At 42.2% G+C, this 22,810-nt stretch overlaps 1 protein-coding gene across 1 annotated transcript in view; it reads left to right on the top strand.

Annotated features, from left to right (window-relative positions):
* Positions 1-22,810, top strand: part of LOC138761735 (rho guanine nucleotide exchange factor 25-like) — a 57,090-nt gene that overhangs the window by 30,561 nt on the left and 3,719 nt on the right. The window contains exons 7-13 of the mRNA XM_069934389.1: positions 1,350-1,439; positions 2,369-2,461; positions 4,687-4,737; positions 10,122-10,199; positions 10,872-11,063; positions 17,577-17,757; positions 20,626-20,892. Of these exons, the coding sequence (XP_069790490.1) occupies positions 1,350-1,439; positions 2,369-2,461; positions 4,687-4,737; positions 10,122-10,199; positions 10,872-11,063; positions 17,577-17,757; positions 20,626-20,891 (951 nt within the window). The 3' untranslated portion in view covers position 20,892. The remainder of the gene's footprint in view (positions 1-1,349; positions 1,440-2,368; positions 2,462-4,686; positions 4,738-10,121; positions 10,200-10,871; positions 11,064-17,576; positions 17,758-20,625; positions 20,893-22,810) is intronic.

Genomic DNA, 22,810 nt, shown 5'->3' with positions numbered 1-22,810 from the left:
TCATTAGGCATGCTCTCTAATCCAGGCAGGCAGCATCTTTGTAAATTTTCTCTGCACCCTCTCTCTAGCATCCACTAGCCAAAGGGAGCTAACGTGGACCCCATCCTCTACAGAATGGGAGACAGTTTAATGCTCTGTCCGCTTCAATTGCAAGGGCCTCCCGGTGTCCAACCATTTTAATTTCACACACCATTCCCTTCCCAACATATCTATCCATGCACTGCCCAACTGAGGCTACCTGCAAATTGGAGGTACAACGCCTAATATTCTATCTCGGTGTCCCCAACTAGACAGCATTATAATTAATTTCTCTGGTTTTCATTAAAACCCTTCCCTCGACACTCTCACTTTCCCTATCTCTCTGTTTCATTTTGTCCAGCTCCCTATGCCTTCCTTCTCCATTCAAGGAGCTATCTCTTCTCCCGCTCACTTCTGGGCTATCTTCTCTTCTACCCTCCCAGCTATATCCTTCCTCTCTTCTCCTCCCGCCACATTTTTATTTCAGGCGCCTGCCTATTTTTTTGCTCATACCATGGCAAAGGGCTCAGATCACAGGAGCTGCAATACAGACCCTTTTACCCCTTCCCACATGCCCAGACCTGCTGAGTTTCTCCATCACGTTTATGTTTTGCCCCTACTATTCCCCACTCTCCAGCATATAACCACTGCCCTTGGCCTTTATTGATTCAGAAATGACCTGCATTAGTTAAATTTTCTTGTGTATAAAGCTATGCATAAGGGTCTTGGATCCCAATTGAAGAGAGCAGTTTTAACAAGCAATGGATTGCAAAACTGCTTCTGCATTCTGCTGATGGCATGGGATCCAACTAATCAGCCAGCATCCTAACTTCTCTGTGCCTGATGGATTGCAGTCAGCATATTGATTTCAATATTTCCTCACAACATTAGTAAGAGGCTATACACCTCATTAAATCAATGCCAGTTTTTAGGGCTCCCTTCCAATTCCTCATCTGCATCATTTATAAAACTCACCTCCACTATCACTTCTAGGCTACTTCACCCCTCCCAGCCATATCCACCTATAATCTCTCATCTATTAGCCTGTGATTCTCAGAGGAGGAGTCCCAAGACAGAGCCCCACAGAACACCACTGCTCACCGACCACCAGGCAGAATACAATCATCTACAACCTTCCTCTGCCTTCTGAAGGACCAGAGAAGGAAGCAATGTGTGTGTGCCAAGATAAACGGTGGGGGCCTGTGTGTGTGTGCCAAGATAAACGGTGGGGGCCTGTGTCTGTGTGCCAAGATAAATGGTGGGGGCCTGTGTGTTGTGTCCTTTTTTTAAGAGTTAAAACTTGAGCAGAACGAACATCCGTTATTTTCCAGGAGCGACGGTTGCACATGTACGTGGTTTATTGCCAGAATAAACCCAGATCAGAACATATCGTCTCCGAGTACATCGACACCTATTTTGAAGTGAGTGGTCTTTCATTTTGTTCTGGTTTTATCAATGCAGAAATTGGATTAAGATCTGTGAGGTAGCATGCCTTGATCTCAAGTGGAGGCAGACCGGGAGGTTGTTCTATCGAGCACCTTTGCTCCGTCCGCTGCAATATCAGGGATCTCCCAACAGTTAACCATTTTAATTCCACACACCATTTCCACACCATGCTTATCCGTAGTCTCATGCATTGCCAAAGTGAGGCTACCCACAAAGTAGTGGCAAAACACCAATATGCCATTAACTGTCCTCCAGTTTACATTAAACCCCTCCCCTGAGCCTCTCTACCTCCTTATCCCTCTGCTCCTTCCCTCCAGCTCATCACTCCCTTCCATACCCTCTACATTCAGAGCTACCCTTCCCCCATAATCTCAACCTATTTCTTTTCTGTTCTTCTACCTTTATCCACCTATGACTTCTTTTACCTGTTACCCTTTACTCCTCCCCCTTCCCTCCCTCCTCATCTCAGGTGCCTGCCTGTTTTTTGCATACACCTTGATGAGGGACTCAGGCCTGAAGTGTTGGTGACCCTTCACTTCCTATAGATCCTGCATGTCCTCTGAGTTTCTCCAGCACTTTTGTGGATTGCACTACAATCCCAGCATGTGCAGACTTTCCTGTTGAGCTTACTACCTCCAATCCCTGAAGGATTGGCATTGAATCCAGGGTCACAGCTCTGCTAACTTTAAGCATTATATTCTCCACAAGTGCCTGGTGAAGTAAAACTAGAGCATTCAATGTATTAATACTTGGTATGAGACATTCCTTGCATGCAGAGTGCTAAATATATTTAACAAAAACAAGAACCATTTGCACAGGATGTGGCGAACTTGGGAAAAAGCAACGTTCCTGAAATGTAAAAGCTGACTACCTTTCTGCAGTAATGTTTAAGCTTGTTTTTCAGGAGTTGAAGCAGCGACTGGGCCACAGGCTTCAGCTGAATGACTTACTGATTAAACCCGTTCAGAGAATCATGAAGTACCAGCTTCTTCTGAAGGTGGGGAACTGTCTACTCCACCAATAATTTAGGGGGGGATTCAACACCCATTATTCATACACAGTAAATACACAATACACACAGTATGCATACTAGATTTGACCTAGTGCAGTTCATGTTTTGTGTGGTGGGCAATGATTTTGGATGATATATTAACCCTTCCAGCTCCTCTCAAGTTCCAGTTCATGTTTATTATCTTCTGACTTTACATATACAACCAGATGAACAGCAACCACCATGCACATGCATTCACAGTACATAATAATCACATATGTACATCAAGATATAATATAACTTTTATTTATATATATATATATGTATATATATATATATATGTATGTTTATTGGGATGATTTACTCATTTTCAGGATACTTCTCATCAATTTCACAGCCTGCTGGAAGAAGTTATTTCCCAGCCTGGCAGCCCTGATTTTGAGGCCTTCTTGATATTAGTTGGTCAAAGATACTGTGTGCTGGCTGGAAAGGGGTTTCTATCATTCTTTGAGCCCTATTTAAGCAACACATATAATAATTTTTCTCTGGCTAGTTCTATTATAGATAACCATCTTTTCCTGCCTTCATTATTAGATGAAGGCTATAAGGAATGGGAAAGATTTGGTATTAAAAATTTTAAAGATTTATTTATTTGAAATAGCTTTGCTTCTTTTGAACAATTGTCTGTTAAATTCAGGCTTTCTAATAGACATTTTTTTTAGATATTTGCAAGTTAGGAATTTTGTTCGCTCTCAATTGGACACTTTTCCTTGAATTGCAGATTCAAATATTCTGGATTTACTTTTTGATTTACAATTTGTTCATAGTAGATTGATATCACGTATTTATATCGATCTATTGGATTTAAGATTAGCTCCACTGCCTAAGATAAAAAATGATTGGGAACTTGATCTTAATATAGCTCTTCTGTTGAAGATTAGTATTCCACTCTTTAGTTTGATCAATGAATTCTCATTTTGTGTAAGGCACTGTTTATTACAATTTAAGGTGATACATATGTCTAAACTTAAATTATCCTGTTTCTATGCGGATGTTGATCCATTTTATGAAGAGTGTAAAATTTTTGAATCCTTACTGATTCATATGTTTTGGGAATGTCCTAAATTATTAAGTTATTGCCAAATATTGTTAATTTTTTATTAATGATTTTTATGATTAAATTAGATCCATGCCCTTTAACTGCACTGTTTGGCTTTTCACGTGAACCAGATAAACTTTTATTGGCATCACAAGGCAAAGTTTTAGCTCTTAGTACATTGATCGCCAGACGAGCAGTTTTAATGAAATGGAAAGGTGAATTCTCACCAATTCATGCACAGTAGCTACAGGATGTTATGTCATATCTAAGCTTAGAGAAAATTAGGTATAGTATTAAAGATAAAATGTTTCAATTTGACAAGGTATGGGGCCCATTTATTGAATATTATCATAATTGCCAATTTTAGAGGATTTGTGTGCTCTAAGAGTGTTCTGTCTGTCTTCTAGAGGTCATGACCGGATCCATCTTTGTATTCTTCTTGTAACCTTGATTAGAGGGTGGGGGTAGATTAGTTTTAGTTTGAGGTTTTTTTTCCTTTTGATAAGTGGATTTGTTGGTTTAATTATAATTATCCTGTATAATATCCCTTTTTTTAGATCTTATTAAGATAAACAATATTATGATTTGTTGCAATAGTAATTAATTGATTTATATGTACAATTATTTTAACAGATAATCACAATTAATATTAAGGGATGTTATTTTGTCTTGCTTTTTAATATTTATGTTAAACTCATTAAAAATATTTTAAAAAGAAAAGAAGGCAACACATTTGGTAAACATCCTCGATAGAGGAAAGAGAGGCCCCAATGATCTTTTTGGCCATTTTCATGACCCTCTGGACTGTGCTGCATCGATCCCAACGCAATTCATGAAAATATGCAGTGTTCTTTCGGTTAGCCTGGGCTAGGCAGTTTGTTGCTTTATCCCGTTAATTGGCCTTTTGATAAACTTTACCCTGTGCAGTTCTCTGGGTGGTGGGGAGCAGTATCAGATGGTGGAATACTCATCACCGCAGAATCTCATCCTGAAACTCACTCATAAACTGAGGCATGATGGGAGATTAGATTGAGTGCTAAATTGGTCGCCAGGGTAATAATATTCTGATGGTGTTGATGCTGCAGACAAGTTTGCTGCATTTAAGTTCTACTCTATTTCTTCCCTCCATCAGGATTTCCTGAAGTATTCGAAGAAGGCTGAGCTGGACACCACTCAATTGGAGGTACAGCATTGACAAGCGAGTAAAACTGTCATCTTCATCCTGGGCTCTGGCACTGTCTTCTTGGATTTGCTTGTTCTCCCTGAACCTACATGGAATTCAACCCCCCCCCCCAAAAAAAAACTCCTATGTGCTCAGGTTTCTTCCCACGTCCTAAAGGCTGGTATGAGTTGGTGGGCGAACTGTCCTGCTCACCCAGAACACCAGCCGCCCTGATTTCCAAATTCTCATCTCATTTTCCAATCCCTCAACAGCTTTTTAACTTTCTTCGGTCTATTGAATAGAATCAAATTGTCATTGTCATGTGCAATGGGAGACGGTGCAAAGCTTTGTTGGCGTGCTATTCAGGTAGTTCAAGAATAAAACGAGTGCAGGGTGTAGTGTTGCAGTAAGTCACAGAGTGCAAGATGCGGTGTTATGGTGAGTCATGGAACACAGGGTACGGTGTTGCAGCCATTCACAGGATGCAAATGGAAAGGCAGTCCTGCTGTAAGGGCAGACCCAGGAGAAATGAGAGCTGCTCCGAAGGGTTCAATGGCCCACCCCAAGTGCTGGTATATCAGTACAGTCTTTAAATGATCTGCTAAAGCAGCCGCCAATGTTTGTAAGTAAAATCCTGCAACCACAGAGGTCTGTGGCCAAGATGGTAGCACCTGTGCTCGGCATCAGCCACGAAGGATGGCAGACTCCGGGGAGCAGCGGACTGGTGCAGAGCATCAATCAAAAACATGGAGAACAGCCCCACTCCTTTTTCTCCCCCCAGAAGCAGAGAAAATGACTCCATGGGACTCATTTTTGCTTTTCTTTCTCTCATACTGTAAGGGACATCCGGCAACACTAATGACGACTCTTTGATTTTCAGCAGACAGAAGGCGATTTCATGTAATATTACATGTTCTGTACTATTACATAATAATAAAGGCATCTTATGTTCTACAGAGTACAGTGTTACAATAAATCCCTGTGTACAGAGTGTAGTGTTACAGTCATTCACCGAGTGCAAGATGCAGTGTTGCAATAAGTCAAAGTGCAGGTGTCATACTTCAGTAAGTCAGCACAGAATATGGTGTTACAGTGAGTCACTGAGTCTACCATGTTGTGTTACAGAAAATCAGTGTGCAGGGTCTAATGGCACTGTGCATCAGAGAGTGTAGGTTGTGGTGTTACAGTAAATTGTAGACTGCAGGGTGTGGTGTTACAGAAAGACAGATTGTGGGGTGTAGTGTTACAGTAAGAGATGGGGTTCCAGGTGAGATGGCTAATTGGCTTGGTATTTGGAGACAGAGGGTAATAGTGGATAATGTTTTACTAATTGAAACTTTGTGACCAAGGATCAGTGCTGGCATGGTTATGTGTGATACATGTCAACATCCTGGATTTGATTATAGAGGTATGATTGGTAAGTTTTTTTGAGGACATGAAAAGTTAATCATGTCATGGACAGTGAGGAAAGATTGTCTAAAGCTACAGCAGGATCGAGATTGGGTGGAAAGTTGGGCAGACCATTGCAAGATGGAATTTATTCCTGACAATTGTGAGATGATGCATTTTGGGGATTCACATAGGGGTAGGACATGTACAGGGAATGAGGGGCAAGTACATGGTTCCCTGAAAGGTATCATTTGGGGTATACCTATTCCACAGTTATCACACCTCTGAGGCAGGAGGTAGGTAGCTAGGTGACTGTAAGGAGAGGGAAAGGGACAGAAAGTCAGTGTAGAGCACCCCTGTGGCCATTCCCCTCAATAATAAGTAGATCATTTTAGATACTGTGGGGGGGAGGAATGACCTACCAGAGACAATCCACAGAGATCAAGTCTCTGGCATGGAGTCTGATCTTGTGGCCAAGAAGAGAAGGGAGGAGAGAGATGAGCTGTAGTGATAGGGGATTCCATAGTTAAGGTAAGAGGTAAGAGGCTCTGTGGAAGAGATTGAGAATCCTTTATGGTATGTTGCCTCCCTGGTGCCAGGGTCCGAGATATCTCACATTGAATTCATGCCATTCTCAGGAGGGAGGGTGAGCAGCCAGATATCATGGTCCATGTAGAGACCAATGACATGGGTAGAAAGGGTGATGAGGTCCTGCAAAGAGAGTTCAGGGAGTGGCTGCTAAGTTGAAAGACAGGACCTCCAGGGTTGTGATCTCAGGATTGCTACTCATTTCATGTGATAGTGAGGTTAGAAATAGGAGGATGATACAGCTTAACATGTGGCTGAAGAGATGGTGCAGGAGGGGGGGGGCTTCAGATTTCTGGATCATTGGGCTCTCTTCCAGGGATGGTGGGTCCTTTCCAACAGGACAGTTTGTAACTGAACTGGAGGTATCTAATATCCTTGCAGGAAGGTTTGCTAGTGCTGCTGTGGGAGGTTTAAACTAGATGTGCAGATGGAAGGTAACCAGAGTGCCTGAGCAGGTCATGGAGTGGAAGGGGATAAAGACGATGTGAAGGCTGCATGTAAAATCAGATATCAAAGGGTTGTATGTGGTGGAAATGTTGTCAGGTGCACCTATTTCAATGCAAGTTGTAGGAAAGACAGACTAGCTAGCTTAGAGTGTGGATTGGCATGTGGAATTATGCCATTGGTGAAACTTGGCTGCAGGTGGGGCAGGACTAGCAGCTCAATATTCCGGGTCTCCATTGTTTCAGATGTGATAGAATGGGGGGGGATGAAATGGGAAGAGTGGCATGCTCATCAGGGAAAATATCACAGCTATGCTCAGGCAGGACAAGAGGGTTTGTTTACTGAGGCTATATGGGTAGAGCTGAGGAACTGGAATGATATGAACACACTAATGGGGTTGTATTATAGACCAGCCAATAGTTAGCAAAGTATTGGAGGAGCAAATCTGTGGAGAGATAGCAGACAGCTGCAGGAAGCATAAAATTGTGATCGTAGATTTTAAATTTCCACATATTGACTGGGTCTCCTATCCCCTGTAAAAGGGCTGGATGGCTTGGATTTTGTCAAATGTGTTCAGGAAAGTTTTCTAAATCAATATATAGAGGTACCAACTAGAGAGAGTACGAGACAAAATCTCCTGTTAGGGGACAAAACAAGACAGAAGTATGTGTGGGGGAACATTTTGGACCAGTGATCATAATGCCATTAGTTTCAAATTAATTATGGAGAAGGATAGGTCTGGTCCTCAGGTTGAGATTCTAAATTAGACAAAGGCCAATTCTGAGGAAATGAAAAAGGATTTAGAAAGAGTGGATTGGGATAAGTTGTTTTCTGGCAAGGATGTGCTAGGTAAGTGGAAGGCCTTAAAAGGTGAAATTTTGTAAGTGCAGAGTTTGAGGTTCCTTTCAGGATAAAAGCCAAAGTTAACAGGGATAGGGAGCCTTGATTTTCAAGGGTTAAGAAGAAGAATGCACTACTGACAATGGTGGTGGAGCCAGGTACAATGGGATCTTTTAAGAGACTGTTCGGTGGTAGGAAACTGAGAAAAATTGAGGAGGGAAATTTTAGGCAGTTGTTGGCGTAGGATATTATGTCAACACAACACTGCGGCTGAAAGGCCTGTTCTGTGTTGTAGATTTCTACGTTCTAGCATCTGGAACAAGCTGATAGCAGACTTGCTGGAGGCAGATAATTATGAAAGGAATTTGGATAGGAAACGATGAGTGACATACGGGGTTAAAGTAGGCCAATTGGAGCAGTGTAGGCAGTCAGAATGGACGAGGTGGGTGGTAGGGCTCCATTCACAAGAATATTTCACGATTTTATGATTGTGTGAGGCGGTTGTACTGGAGAGAATGCAGAAGAGATTCAGTAGGAGGTTGCCTGGATTTGGAAGACTGTAAATCGGGAGAGACTGGGCTTGTAATTTTCCCTGGAGTGATGGAGGATGAGGGGGTGACATAGCAGAGATATCTTAAAATGATGGGAGACATTGATCTTATGGATGGCCGGAGGCTTTTTTCCCATGGCTAACATGCGGAGGCATTCAAAGGATATCAAATAATGAGAGGTATTGATAAGGAAGGCAGTCAGAATTTTTTTCCCATGGTTGGGGTGACGGAAACAAGAGGTTGAAGGGTTAAGGTGGGAAAAAGGGCAACCAAGATGTGAGGTTTTTTTTATACATACAACATAGAACAGAGAACATAGAAATCAGAATCTATTGTCATGAACAAGTCATGAAATTTGGTGTTTTGTGGTCGCCTCATAGTACCAACATTCATATAAACCACTTTCACTACAATAATTTTTTTTTTTAAATAGTGCTCGAAATTAAGGCAGTGTCTTTGGTTCATTGATTATTTAGGAATCTATAGCAGAGAGCAGGCCCTTCAACCCACAGTGTTGTATCAACCTCACAAGCTGCTCTTAACAACTGCCTAGAATTTCCTGACTGCATAGCTCTCTCTTTTTCTCAGTTCCATGGATTTGTCATATAGTCTCCGAAAGATCCTGTTGTACCTGCATCTACCACTATTGCTGCCAATGCATTCAATATGCCACTTCTGTCTTTGTGAAAAATTTTCCTCTTGCATCCCAAGCTCCTTACATCTATGCCCTCTTTTGTTAGCCATTTCAACCCTGGGAAAAAGCTTCTGGGCATCCACATGATCATCGCCCCTCATCATCTCGTATACCTCCATCAGGTCACCACTCATCCTCTTTCATTCAAAGGAGAAAAGACCAAGTTTACTCACCTATCCTTCAAGGTATGCTCTCCAATCTAGGTAGCATCCTTGTAAATCTCCTGTACATCTCTCTATAGCATCCATATCTATCCAGTAGTGTGGTGACTGGAACCTGAACACCATATTCCAAGTGGGGTTTAACCAAGATTTTGTATAGAGTGTGGTTGATAGTTGGGAGCTCACTGCCTGAGGAGATGATGGGATCACATACAGTTACTACGTTTAAGAGAAGTTTAGAAAGACCCTTAAATAGAAAAGCCACAGAAGGATATTTTCATTATGCAGACAAAAGGGTTAAGAGTAGGTGGGCAAAAAGGTCAACATGGACATGGAGATTCTGTGCTGCCCCTTCAATTTCAACTTGACTATACCAATGGGACAATTCCTTCTTCAATCCCACTGTCTCTTTCTTTCCATTTGAGATGTTCTTTAAAGCCCTTGGCATTGCTTGGCTCTCCTGTGCATATTGGTGACACAGTGGCAGGGTGGAGCACGAGAAAGAGGAGTAAGAGATGGCTGCAATGTCCCCCAGATCCAAGTAGATCGCGGCCCAGAGGAAGCAGCCGGGAGTCATTTCGTCAACGGTCCCTGGAGCTCTCAGGCACGGAATCCAACTCGCTTAACCTTCCCCCACCTCCCACCCTGCTCTAGAAACCCTTGGTGACCTGGGTTGGAAGGCTGAGCAAGGGGAATCTTTGGTGCAGACCCTCACCTTGTGATATTCTCCCCACACAGAAAGCGGTTGAGGTGATGTCCTTTGTACCGAGGCTCTGCAATGACATGATGAACGTTGGTCGCTTACAAGGTTTTGAGGTACCTCTTGCTCTTAACTTTGTTTATAATCATCTGAATCCACAGAAACAACCACATGAAACAGCATTACTCCAGACCACAGTGAACAGACATGCACCCACAATATACAGCAAATAATCACACACGTACTCAAAATATAAAGTAAATATATATAAATGCTTTGGGATGATTGCAGGATACCATTCATCAGTCTCACAGCCTGCAGAAAGAAGCTATTTCCCAATGTGGCATTCCTGATTTTGATGCTCCTTTACCTCCTCCTTGATGGTATTGTCAAAATGCTATGTGCTGGATGGAAAGTATCTTTATTCCCAGTGAATGTGATCACTGGAAGAAGGGGAGTTCCCGTGGATCTTCTTGGCTGTTTTGATGATCCTCTGCATAGACTTCCAGTCCAATGTATTTCCAAACCTATATAACCTACTCCACTCCTCACTACTTCAACTTTTCTTCGAAATGACTTGGATTTTGGGAGAAACCGATTTTGTTTTATCTTCCCCCTTGACCTCCACGGAGCCGGAGATCAGGGGAGATGCGGGAAGGGTGCTGGTGGAAGGTGGCTCTATGGCCCAACTGTGGGGAGGGTAGCGGGTGTTGGTGCTTTATCATTTCTCCTCTTGTCTTTGAATGATGGATGGTCATGATTTGGCACAGAATTCCTTCCAATTGCAGGGCAAGATCACAGCTCAGGGAAAACTCCTTCAACAGGACACGTTTCACGCAGAGGAACAAGACTCCAGCTTCCTGTCTCGCGGAAAGGAGCGGAGAGTTTTCCTCTTCGAGCAGATCGTGATATTCAGCGAGCCTCTGGACAAGAAGAAGGGATTCTCCCTGCCGGGTTACCTCTTCAGAAACAGCATCAAGGTGAAGGGCAAAATTCCTCCACACACAGAGACTTCTGCACAATGCACCCCCTCACACACAACCCGTGCACGTGCTCCCTAGACATGCTGCCCACAAGCCCCATCCCCCTACCCACACACACACACACACACACACACCCCTCACCCCTCTCCCCCCCCCCACCCACATCTACACACCCCCTCCCCCACACACAAAAATGTGCTCCTCCACCTGGCCACATGTATGCCCTTTCATCTGCCCACACACGCCCCTTCATCCACACACACCCCCTCCATCCACACACACACCCTTCACCCACACACCCCTCCCTCCACCCATGCACACCCCCTCCTACACCCGCGCACACACCCTCCACCCGCACACACCTCCCTCCACCCCACGCACACCCCCTCCACCCATGCACACCCCTCCCTCCACCCGTGCACACCCCCCCCTCCACCCGCACACACCTCCCTCCACCCCACGCACACCCCCTCCACCCGTGCACACCCCCTCCTCCACCCGCGCACACCCCCTCCTCCACCCGCGCACACCCCCTCCTCCACCCGCGCACACCCCCCTCCACCCGCACACACCCCCCTCCACCCACTCACAACCCACCTCCATCCACGCACACCCCCTCCTCCACCCGCACACCCCCCTCCACCCACTCCCACCCCCCTCCATCCACATACACACCCCCACACACATACTCAACCCCATACATGCCCTGCAACATGAGTTCTGCCACATGATGTGAAGTAAATAATTTTCTAAAAACTCACCAAGGATGGATGCGAAGGGGCCATTCCAGAATGGAATGGGAAGGAGCTGGTAATTCTCAGAAGCGCAGCTGAATTGTGCATCGTTTGCCATGAGGGCTGTGCGTGATGTATGTTGTGGACAGGTGTGGGTGAGTGCATGTGTGACAGTATGTGGTGGTGTGTGTTTGTGGGAGGTGCCTGTGGGGGAGTCGAGTGGTGGCATGCGTGACATGAAATCGACAAGCACATGCGCCCCCAAGCCCCAGCACATGCCCCATGCCCCCCCCACCTGGCCATACGTGCACTCCCCCACACGTGCCCCTGCAACACATGCTCACAATACACATCTGGTGCGTTCCTCCTGCATATTCTCACGTGCGCCCCTCACGCACACACATGGAACACAATTCAGCTGTGCTTCTGCCAATTACCAGCTCCTTCCCTTTCCATTGCATCCATCTGATGAATTTTTAGAAAATTATTTATTTTGCATCGCCCGCGAATTCCATTTGAGTTGCCGTTTCCAGTCTTCCTCTGTAGTGTCACCCATGGTGCGGTGCCAACCTAAAAACCTACTATAACAACTGCCTAGGATTTCCCCACTTTATTCCCAGTTCCATATTCTTATGTAATAATCTCTCCAAAGATACTGTTGCCCCTGCCTCCACCACTGTTGCTGGCAGCACATTCTATGCAGCCACGACTCTGTCTGGAAAAACTTTCCTCTTACATCCCAAGCACTTTAAATTTATACCCAGTTTTGTTCGCCATTTCGGCCCTGGGAAAAAGCCTCTGATCAATGCCTTCCATCATCTTATACACCTCTAGCAGGTCACCCCTCAACCTTCGTCATTCCAAGGAAAAAATACCAAGTTCACTCAAACTTCTTCATAATGGATGCTCTCCAATCCGGGCGGAATCCTTGTAGATCTCCTCTGCACCCTCTCTATGGCATCCACATCTTTTTTTTTACATTTTATTTTTTAAATTTTTTATTTTTCACACCATAAATCACATTAGCCATGATATACACTTTTTCTTTTTCACACATATACAGTGACTTTTTCTCCCCCCCCCCCTCCCTCCTCCCAAGCCACCCCCCCCACCCCCCCCTCTCATCCATTTTAGGTATACAATCTAGGTTCCATTAAACCAGTCAGACAATGTTGTAATTCAACAAAAATACACCAGAAATTCTACTGAGTCCATTCTTTTCTTTCCTTCTCCTTCCATCAACTTAGGTAATGTTTGTCCCCGGTAGGTTTTTGCTATTGTATTTAATGTAAGGCTCCCATACTTGTTCGAATATTTCAATATTATTTCTTAAACTATATGTTATTTTTTCTAATGGAATACATTTATTCATTTCTATATACCATTGTTGTATTTTCAAATTATCTTCCAATTTCCAGGTTGACATAATACATTTTTTTGCTACGGCTAGGGCTATCTTAACAAATCTTTTTTGTGCATCCTCCAAATCATTTCCAAATTCTTTGTTTTTTATGTTACTTAGGAGAAAGATCTCTGGATTCTTTGGTATATTGTTTTCTGTTATTTTATTTAATATCTGATTGAGATCATCCCAAAATTTTTCTACTCTCTCACATGTCCAGATTGCATGAATTGTTGTTCCCATTTCTTTTTTACATCGAAAACATCTATCAGATACTGTTGGGTCCCATTTATTTAACTTTTGCGGTGTAATGTATAGTCTGTGTAACCAATTATATTGTATCATACGTAGCCTCGTATTTATTGTATTTCTCATCATTCCAGAACATAATTTCTCCCATGTTTCCTTTTTTATCTTTATATTTAAATCTTGTTCCCATTTTTGTTTAGTTTTACCATTTGTTTCCTAATTCTCCTTTTCTTGCAGTTTAATATACATATTTGTTATAAATCTTTTGATTAACATTGTATCTGTAATCACATATTCAAGGTTACTTCCCTCTGGTAAACTCAAATTGCTTCCTAATTTCTCTTTCAAGTAGGATCTCAGTTGGTAATATGCCAGTGCTGTATCTCCAGTTATATTGTACTTATCTCTCATTTGTTCAAAGGATAAGAATCTACTACCTGAAAAACAATTTTCTATTCTTTTAATCCCTTTTTTTCCCCATTCTCTAAAGGAAAGGTTGTCTATTGTAAAAGGGAGTAGCTTATTTTGCGTCAATATTAGTTTTGGTAATTGATAATTTGTTTTATTTCTTTCTACATGGATCTTCTTCCAAATATTGAGGAGATGATGTAATACTGGAGAAGTTCTATGTTGTACCAATTTTTCGTCCCATTTATATAATATGTGTTCAGGTATCTTTTCCCTTATTTTATCTAATTCTAATCTCATCCAGTCTGGTTTTTCCCTTGTTTGATAAAAATCTGATAGGTATCTTAATTGTGCGGCTCTATAATAATTTTTAAAGTTTGGCAATTGTAAGCCTCCTTGTTTATACCATTCTGTTAATTTATCTAGTGCTATCCTCGGTTTCCCCCCCCCCTCTCCATAAAAATTTCCTTATTATTTTCTTTAACTCTTTGAAGAATTTTTCTGTCAGTTGTATTGGCAATGCCTGAAATAAGTATAATATCCTTGGAAAAATGTTCATTTTAATACAGTTTATCCTTCCTATCAGTGTTAGTGGTAGATCTTTCCAATGCTCTAAATCATCCTGTAATTTTTTCATTAGTGGATTGTAATTGAGTTTATATAATTGGCCTAGATTTTTGTTTATTTGTACACCTAGGTATCTTATTGCCTGCATTTGCCATCTGAATGGAGATTCCTTCTTAAATTTTGAGAAATCCGCATTATTCATAGGCATTGCTTCACTTTTATTTACGTTTATCTTGTAACCCGACACTTCTCCATATTCCTTCAATTTCTTATATAATTCTTTTATTGATAGTTCTGGTTCTGTTTAAGTACACTATAACATCATCCGCAAATAGACTGATTTTGTATTCCCTGTCTTTTATTTTTATTCCTTTTATATTATTATCTATTCTTATCAATTCTGCTAGTGGTTCTATAGCTAGCGCAAACAATAAAGGTGATAGTGGGCATCCCTGCCGCGTTGACCTGCTTAAGTTAAATTGCTTTGATACATGTCCATTTACTGTCACTTTTGCTAACGGTCCCTTATATAATGCTTTAATCCAATTAATATACTTCTCCGGTAAACTGAATTTTTGCAATACTTTGAACAAATAATTCCATTCTACTCTGTCGAAGGCCTTCTCTGCGTCTAAAGCAACTGCTACTGTAGGTGCTTTATTTCCTTCTACTGCATGAATTAAGTTAATAAATTTACAAATATTATCTGCTGTGCGTCTTTTTTTGATAAATCCAGTTTGGTCTAAATTTACCATTTTCGGTACCTGTTCTGCTAATCTGTTTGCTAATAGTTTAGCTATTATCTTATAATCTGTGTTTAGCAAAGATATTGGTCTATATGACGCTGGTGAGAGTGGATATTTCCCTTGTTTTAGTATTACTGTAATTATTGCTGTTTTACATGAATCTGGTAAGTTTTGTGTCTCATCAATCTGGTTGATTACATCCAGGAGGGGCGGTATTAATAAGTCTTTAAATGTTTTGTATCCATCCTCTCCTGGTGTCTTATTATTTGGTAATTTTTTTATTATCTCTTGTATTTCTACTGTTCCAAATGGTTCTGTTAATTTATTTTGTTCCTCTATTTGTAGTTTTGGTAGTTCAATTTTAGTCAAAAATTCATCTATTTTCCCTTCTTTCCCTTCATTTTCAGTTCGGTATAATTGTTCATAGAATTCTCTAAAGTTTTCCTTAATTTCTTTTGGATTATATGTAATTTGTTTGTCTTTTTCCTTGATGCCAATACCATTTTCTTAGCTTGCTCTGTCTTAAGCTGCCATGCTAGGATTTTGTGTGTTTTTTCACCTAGTTCATAATATTTCTGTTTTGTCTTCATTATATTCTTCTCTACCTTATATGTTTGTAATGTTTCATATTTTATTTTTTTATCCGCCAATTCTCTTCTTTTAGTTGTACCTTCCTTCATTGCTAATTTTTTTTCTATGTTTACTATTTCCCTTTCCAACTGCTCTGTTTCCTGATTATAGTCCTTCTTCATCTTGGTTACATAACTTATTATTTTCCCTCTAATGAATGCTTTCATTGCGTCCCATAGTATAAACTTATCTTCCACTGATTCCGTATTTACTTCAAAATACATTTTTAATTGTTTTTCAATAAATTCTCTAAAATCCTGTCTTTTAAGTAGCATGGGGTTTAATCTCCATCTATACATTCTTGGAGGGATGTCCTCTAGCTTTACTGTCAATATTAAGGGTGAATGGTCCGATAGTATTCTAGCTTTATATTCTGTTTTTCTTACTCTATCCTGCATACTAGCTGATAACAAAAATAGGTCTATTCTTGAGAATGTTTTATGTCTAGCCGAGTAGTATGAGTATTCTTTTTCTTTTGGGTTTTGTTTCCTCCATATATCCAAAAGTTTCATTTCTTGCATTGATTTAATTATAAATTTGGTTACTTTGTTCTTCCTGTTAATTTTTTTCCCTGTTTTATCCATATTTGGATCCAAATTCAGGTTGAAATCCCCTCCTATTAGTATGTTCCCTTGCGTATTAGCTACCTTCAAAAAGATATCTTGCATAAACTTTTGATCTTCTTCGTTAGGTGAATATACATTAAGTAGATTCCAAAACTCCGAATATATCTGACATTTTATCATAACATATCTCCCTGCTGGATCTATTATTTCCTCTTCTATTTTAAATGGCACATTTTTACTAATTAATATAGCCACTCCTCTTGCTTTTGAATTATACGATGCTGCTGTTACATGTCCTACCCAATCTCTCTTTAATTTCTTGTGCTCCAATTCAGTTAAGTGTGTTTCTTGGACAAATGCTATATCAATTTTTTCCTTTTTCAGTAAATTTATTAGTTTCTTCCTTTTAATTTGGTTATGTATTCCATTAATATTTAAAGTCATATAGTTCAGCGTAGCCATTTTATATTTTGTTTATCTTCTCTTTCTGTTTTTCCATCATTACCTCATGGCTCTTGAATTCAATGTCACGGTTATTGAAGGCTCCTTCTTAACAACACTATCAACCTGTGCAGCAGCATTGAGCATCCTGTGGACATGGATCCCAACTTCACTCAGTTTCTCCACACTGCTCAGTGTTCTCCCATCGACATTGTATTCAGCCTTCAAACATGGCCCACCGAAATGAACCACTACATGCTTTTCTGGGTTAAATTCCATCCACCGGTTCTCAACCCAGCTCTGCATCCTATCAATGCCTCTCTGTAATCTCTGACAACCCTCCAGACTATCCATTACATCACCAACCTTTGTAATATCCACAAACTGACTAATCAATCCTTCCACTCCCTCACCTAGGTCACTTGTAAAAATCACAGAGGAGGGGGTCCCAGAACAGATCCATGCAGAACCCCACTGGTCACCAACCTCCATGCAAATTACAAACCATTTATGACCACCCTTCAATGAGATTAGATCAACCTGGTGGTTAATACAGAAATGTGGGCGTGTCTGCTCCTCTGCTGTACAGATCTCTGTTCTCCAATGTACCCGAGCTCCATCTCATGCTAGTTCACTAATGGATCTGCTTTTCAATATTTCCCCATTGGTGGAGAAAAATTCATTATCAACTAACATAATGGCACTTCTGCAGTGATCTCCTTTGAATATTTCTCTCACTCTTTCCCCTCCCCCCCCACCCCTTTCAGGTGAGCTGCCTTGGCCTCGAGGAATCTGTGGATGGTGACCCTTGTAAATTTGCCTTGACCTCACGAGGGGCAGAGGGGTATGTGGCGCGCCATGTCCTACAAGCTGCAAATCCTGAGATCCGACAGGCTTGGGTCTCGAGCGTCAGTGAAATCCTGGAGTCTCAGCGTCACTTTCTAAACGGTGGGTGGACTGCATAGAGTCGCCTGCATAATTTGAAGGAGTGATATTATTATTCGTCATCCTATGACGGAGAGTCAAGGAGCACAGGCTATTTCTGGAGCCAATTGACATGGCTTACTCCCTAAGATTCTGTCTGGGGTGATGACACAAAGATTGGGGTGCAGTTGGCGATGATGAAACCTTTCAAAGTGGGTTCTGGACCAGCTGGAAAAATGGGCTGCAAAATAGCAGATGGAATTTAATTCAAACAAGTGTAAAGTGTTTCACTTGGGAGGACTAACCAAGGTACAACATGCATTGTATATGGTAAGACATGGAGGAGTGCAGTAGAACAGAGGGATCTAGGAATACAAAGGCTCTGATAGCTCAGTGGTTAGAGCACTGGTCTTGTAAATCAAGTTCATTCCTCGCTGGGGCCTCATTTCAGTGAGGGGCACTGGACAAAGTGGAAACTTCCTTACGGTAGACAAAGTTAAAGAATTTCATGTATGTTACATTCTAAATGTAGTATTATGTGACAATTCCTTTACATCATTCCCTAAAAGTAGCATCACAGACAGATAGAGCGAAGAGTGCTTCTGGCATGTTAACCTTCACGTATCCAAGTTTTGTGTTCAGAAGGTGAGATGTTATGCTGAAGTTCAAGACTTGAACTTGAGGTCAAATTTGGAGTATTGTGTGCTGCTTTCTGCATTTAACTGCAGGAAAGATGTCAATAACATTGAAAGAGTAGAGATTTACAAGGGTATTTTTGGAACTCGATGAACTGAGTTACTGGGAAAGGCTAAACATGTTAGGACTATTCCCTGGAGAGTTGGAAAACGAGGGGAGATTTGATAGAGGTATATAAAATTATGAGGGAGTAATATAGTAAATGTAAGCTTTTTCCATTGAGGTTTGGTGAGATAAGAACTGGAGAACATGGGTTAAAGGTGAAATATTTAAGAATACATTAGGGGATCTTATTCGTGGTGGGAGTGTGGAACGACCTGCTAGCTGAAGTAACGAATGCAGGCTCGATTTTCTTGTTACCTCATTGCATCCTCCCCTCCATCGACTCCATTTGTAACTCTTCACACCATTTCCCATAGACTCCATGGACATCTTTTCACAACCCACCTCCCCTCCATCGATGCTGTGCATACCTCATCACCTCACCTCCCCTCCATTGACTTCATCTACACCTTGTGACACCCCCTCATCGACTTCATCTACACCTCATGACACCCCCTTCCTTCCATTGACTCCATCTGCCCTTAATCAAACCCCCTCCTCTCCATTGATTCCATCTACTCCTCATCACAAACCCCTCCCCTTCATCGACTCCATTGACATCTCTTCATACCCCCTCCCATCCATCAACTCCATCTAATACTCCTGCTGTCTCGGAAAAGCAGCCAACCTATCGGAAGACTCATTCCACCCCGGCCACACTCTCTTCAATGTTCATGTGCTTATTGTGTGCAGGGCAGGTGATACAGAGACTGATCCAGAATTGGCTTGTCCATAGAAGGCAGAGGATAGTTGAAGAGGTTTGTATTCTGAATGGAGGTTGATCTGCTCTGGGACTCCTCTGTGATTTTTATAAATGGTCTGGATGAAGAAGTGGAAGGATGGGATTAGAAAGTTTGCTGATGACACAAAGGTTGGTGATTTGGTGGATCGCCTGGTATGTAGAGCTCAGCTGAGAAGTGGCAGATGGAGTTTAATTCAGAAAAGTGTGAAGTGGTTCATTTCATTAGGTCAAATGTGAAGGCAGAATGTAATGTTAATGGGAGGACTCTGAGCAGTGCAGTAAGAACTGAATGATCTTGGGGGTCCCTGTTCACAGGCCACTCAAAGCTGATGCACAAATTTATAGTGTTGTAAAGAAGATATATGGTGTGTTGGCCTTTAGGTATTGAGTTCAAGGGCTGTGAGGTAATGTGGCAGCTATGAAAGACCTTAGTTAGACCCCACTTGCAATATTGGGTTCAGTTCTGGTCATTTCACCACAGAAAGGATATGGATGTTCTAGAGAAGATTTACAGGGATGCTGCCTGGATTGGAGTATGCCTTATGAGGGTGAGTTGAGTGAAATTGTTTTTTTTCTCCTTGGAACAAAGATGAGGTGAGACTTGATAGAGGTATAAAAGATGATGAGATGAATTGATCATGTGAACGACTAGAGGATTTTTCCCTCGAGGATGAATGGCTAATGTGAGTTTGCATAGATTCAAGGTGCTTTGGAGTCAGTAGAGGGGGGTAAGTTCTTTATGTAGATAGAGGTGGGTGCATAAAATGAGCTTCTGGCAAAGTTGAGAAAAATGGAGGTTGTGCAGTTGGAAAATTCCAGGCAGTTGGTGGAGTAGGTCATTAGACTGGCACAACCCTGGGTTGAAGGGCCCTGTACCAGGCTGAACATTTCTATGTTATATGTTCTGTGTTCTTATTTGCCTTGTGTTTAAGTTGCTCATTTTTGCAATCTTACTTCAGCTGGTCATAATATAAGAATTTGAGGAATAGGAGCAAGAGTTGGCCATCTGGACCATAAAGCTTGTTTTGCTCTTCATTGAGTTCAAGGCTCCACTGACCTGACCATTCCCCATCACCCTTTCTCCCCGGCTATACAAAGATCTATCTCTCTGCATGTTGGTTACATTCACCAAGGAAGGCTTTGCTGCTTTCTTTGGCAGAGATCATAACACTACTCATTGGGCTGACCTTTCCAGGCCAGTTGGAGCCTGGCATTTTTACCTTGACTAAACTTTTAATTTTCCGATCCTGTGGCACAATAGCTCAAGTATAACACCTTGTGACGTTGACGATACAGTGTTGATTGTTGTATATTAGCCAATAAGGGTCAACCTCTTCTCATTCTCTCTGCAGCTTTGCAATCTCCCATTGAATACCAACGGAGGGAGAACAAATCCAACAGTTTGGGGAGACCCTGTGAAACCAGGACTCCATTGTCCATCTCAGCCAGCATGAGACCTCACTCTTCTGCGTCCATGGATAGAAACCAGTTCCGATCTATGAAGAGCTACAACACATCACTGCCAACATTGTTTCTACCCCCCTGTGGGGCCAGCAATGCCATCTTGGAAATGCATCAGACACGAGCCCAGGAGAAGGATCAAGTTCAAGAGCCATAAGGTAATGTTGCAGCTTGTTAAGGCCTCAGCAAGACTGCACTTGGAACATTGTGTTCAGGTCTGGTCGCCTCACTACAGGAAGGATGTGTTGCTATGGAGAAGGTGCAAAGGAGATTGACAAGGATGCTGCCTGGAGTAGTGAGCATGCCTTATGAGGATAGATTGAGTGAATTTGGTCTTTTCTGCTTGGAGCTATGGAAGATGAGTGGTGACCAGATAAAGTTGTATGATGAGAAACATCGATCTTGTGGATGGCCAGAGGTGTTTTCTCCGGAGCTGAAATGACTAACACTACAAGGTATAGTTTTACAGTGTGTGGGAATAAGTACAGGGGGGTTGTAAGGGTTAAGTTTGTCACACATAAAGTGGTGGATGTATGGAATGTACTACCGGCAATGGGATGGAAACAGATGCAATAGGATCATATAAGAGACTATTAGATAGGTGCCTGCAACTCAGGGTCAGCACCAATAGAGGGCATTCACAGGCATTTCTCTCCCACCCACTTGTGGCCATTGCCGCCCCCCCCCCCCCCCCCCCAAATGAGGTATTGTAGCACACCACCCTCACTCGCAGCACTGGCGTCACTAGCATGTGTTTAGCATCACTAGTCTCCATCCAATATAAGCAGCGCCCCACCCTCCGCTGCTGAGCCCCCCCACCCCACCCCGCTAAGACTTGTTCTGGCAACTGACTCTGATGCAACTGAGAAAAGTGGTTAATGCAGTTGAGAAATTCTGGGCAGTTGTTAGAATGGAGTATTAAGTCAACACAACGCTATGAGCCAAAGGGCTTCTCTGTTCTATAGAGAACACAACGCACACGAGTCTTTGAAGAGCTCTTTTAACAAGGCCTCTTAAGGATCACTCCACAGTTCTCTTGGCACGATGCAAGAATACAAAAAAGGAGCTGGAGGGGGCTACTCGGTTCCTTCATTCTGTCCAATCCTCAATGCAGTCATGGCTGATCTGCCCCCAGGCCTTAACACCTCCTCAAGGCCACTTCCATGTTATTCTCAATCCCTCCATTTTTATAAAATCTCTTTAAATACCCTCACTGACCTAATCTCCACAGCCTCCCCGGATAGAATATTCAGTAAATTCTCCACCCTCAGTGAAAGTTGATTTGAAATGACTGGCCTCTTACCTTATAACTGTTGCCCTCTGCTCAATAGTCTCTCTCCAGTAGTGCCCCTTGGGATTTATCTGCTTCAGTGAGGTCACTTGTCCTTCTTCTCAGCTCCAAAGAACACAGATCCAACTTTTTTTTTCAGCTGTTTGTGACAAGACAACCGTCTCATCACAGGAAGTAGTCTGTTGAATCTCTTTTGGATGAATTCCAAAACTAATATAACTTTCCTTCAATAAAGGGGCCAAAAGAGTTCACTGTTTCACAGAGGCAATACACAAAAGTGCTGGACAAACTCAGCAGGTCATGCAGCATATTTAGGAAGTTTAGGGTAACCAATGTTTCTGGGCTGACGTCAAAGCAGACAGGCACTGGAATAAAATGGTAGTTGGGAGCAGAGAAGGATAGGGAGGAAGGAGCAGGGGGAGGAGGACAGTTAACAGGTCTATATGGGTGGAAGGGTAGAAAAGAAAAAAGCTGAGAAATTATAGCTCTCTGGATGGGGAGGGAAGGGAAGGGGTGGGGAGCTGGAGGAAAGGAGTCTGAGGGAGAGGGAAAGACTCGTGGAAGGGGTTTAACAGAAACTGGAGAAGTCAATATTCATGCTGTTTCAGACAGAATATTAGGTATTTTTCCTCCATTTTGAGGGTAGCCATGCTTTGGCAGTGCATGAGTGTGGGAATGGTATGTGGAATTAAAATGGTTGGCCACTGGGTGGTCCCTATCATTGCAGTGGATAGAGTGAAGGTGCTCAATGAAACGATCTCCTATTCTGCGTCCAGTCTCCCCGA

Source organism: Narcine bancroftii, chromosome 4 (assembly GCF_036971445.1).
Source record: "Narcine bancroftii isolate sNarBan1 chromosome 4, sNarBan1.hap1, whole genome shotgun sequence".
Taxonomy (NCBI): Eukaryota; Metazoa; Chordata; class Chondrichthyes; order Torpediniformes; family Narcinidae; genus Narcine; species Narcine bancroftii.
Note: the sequence above shows the minus strand (reverse complement) of the source record. Positions and strands in the feature narration are given on the sequence as shown.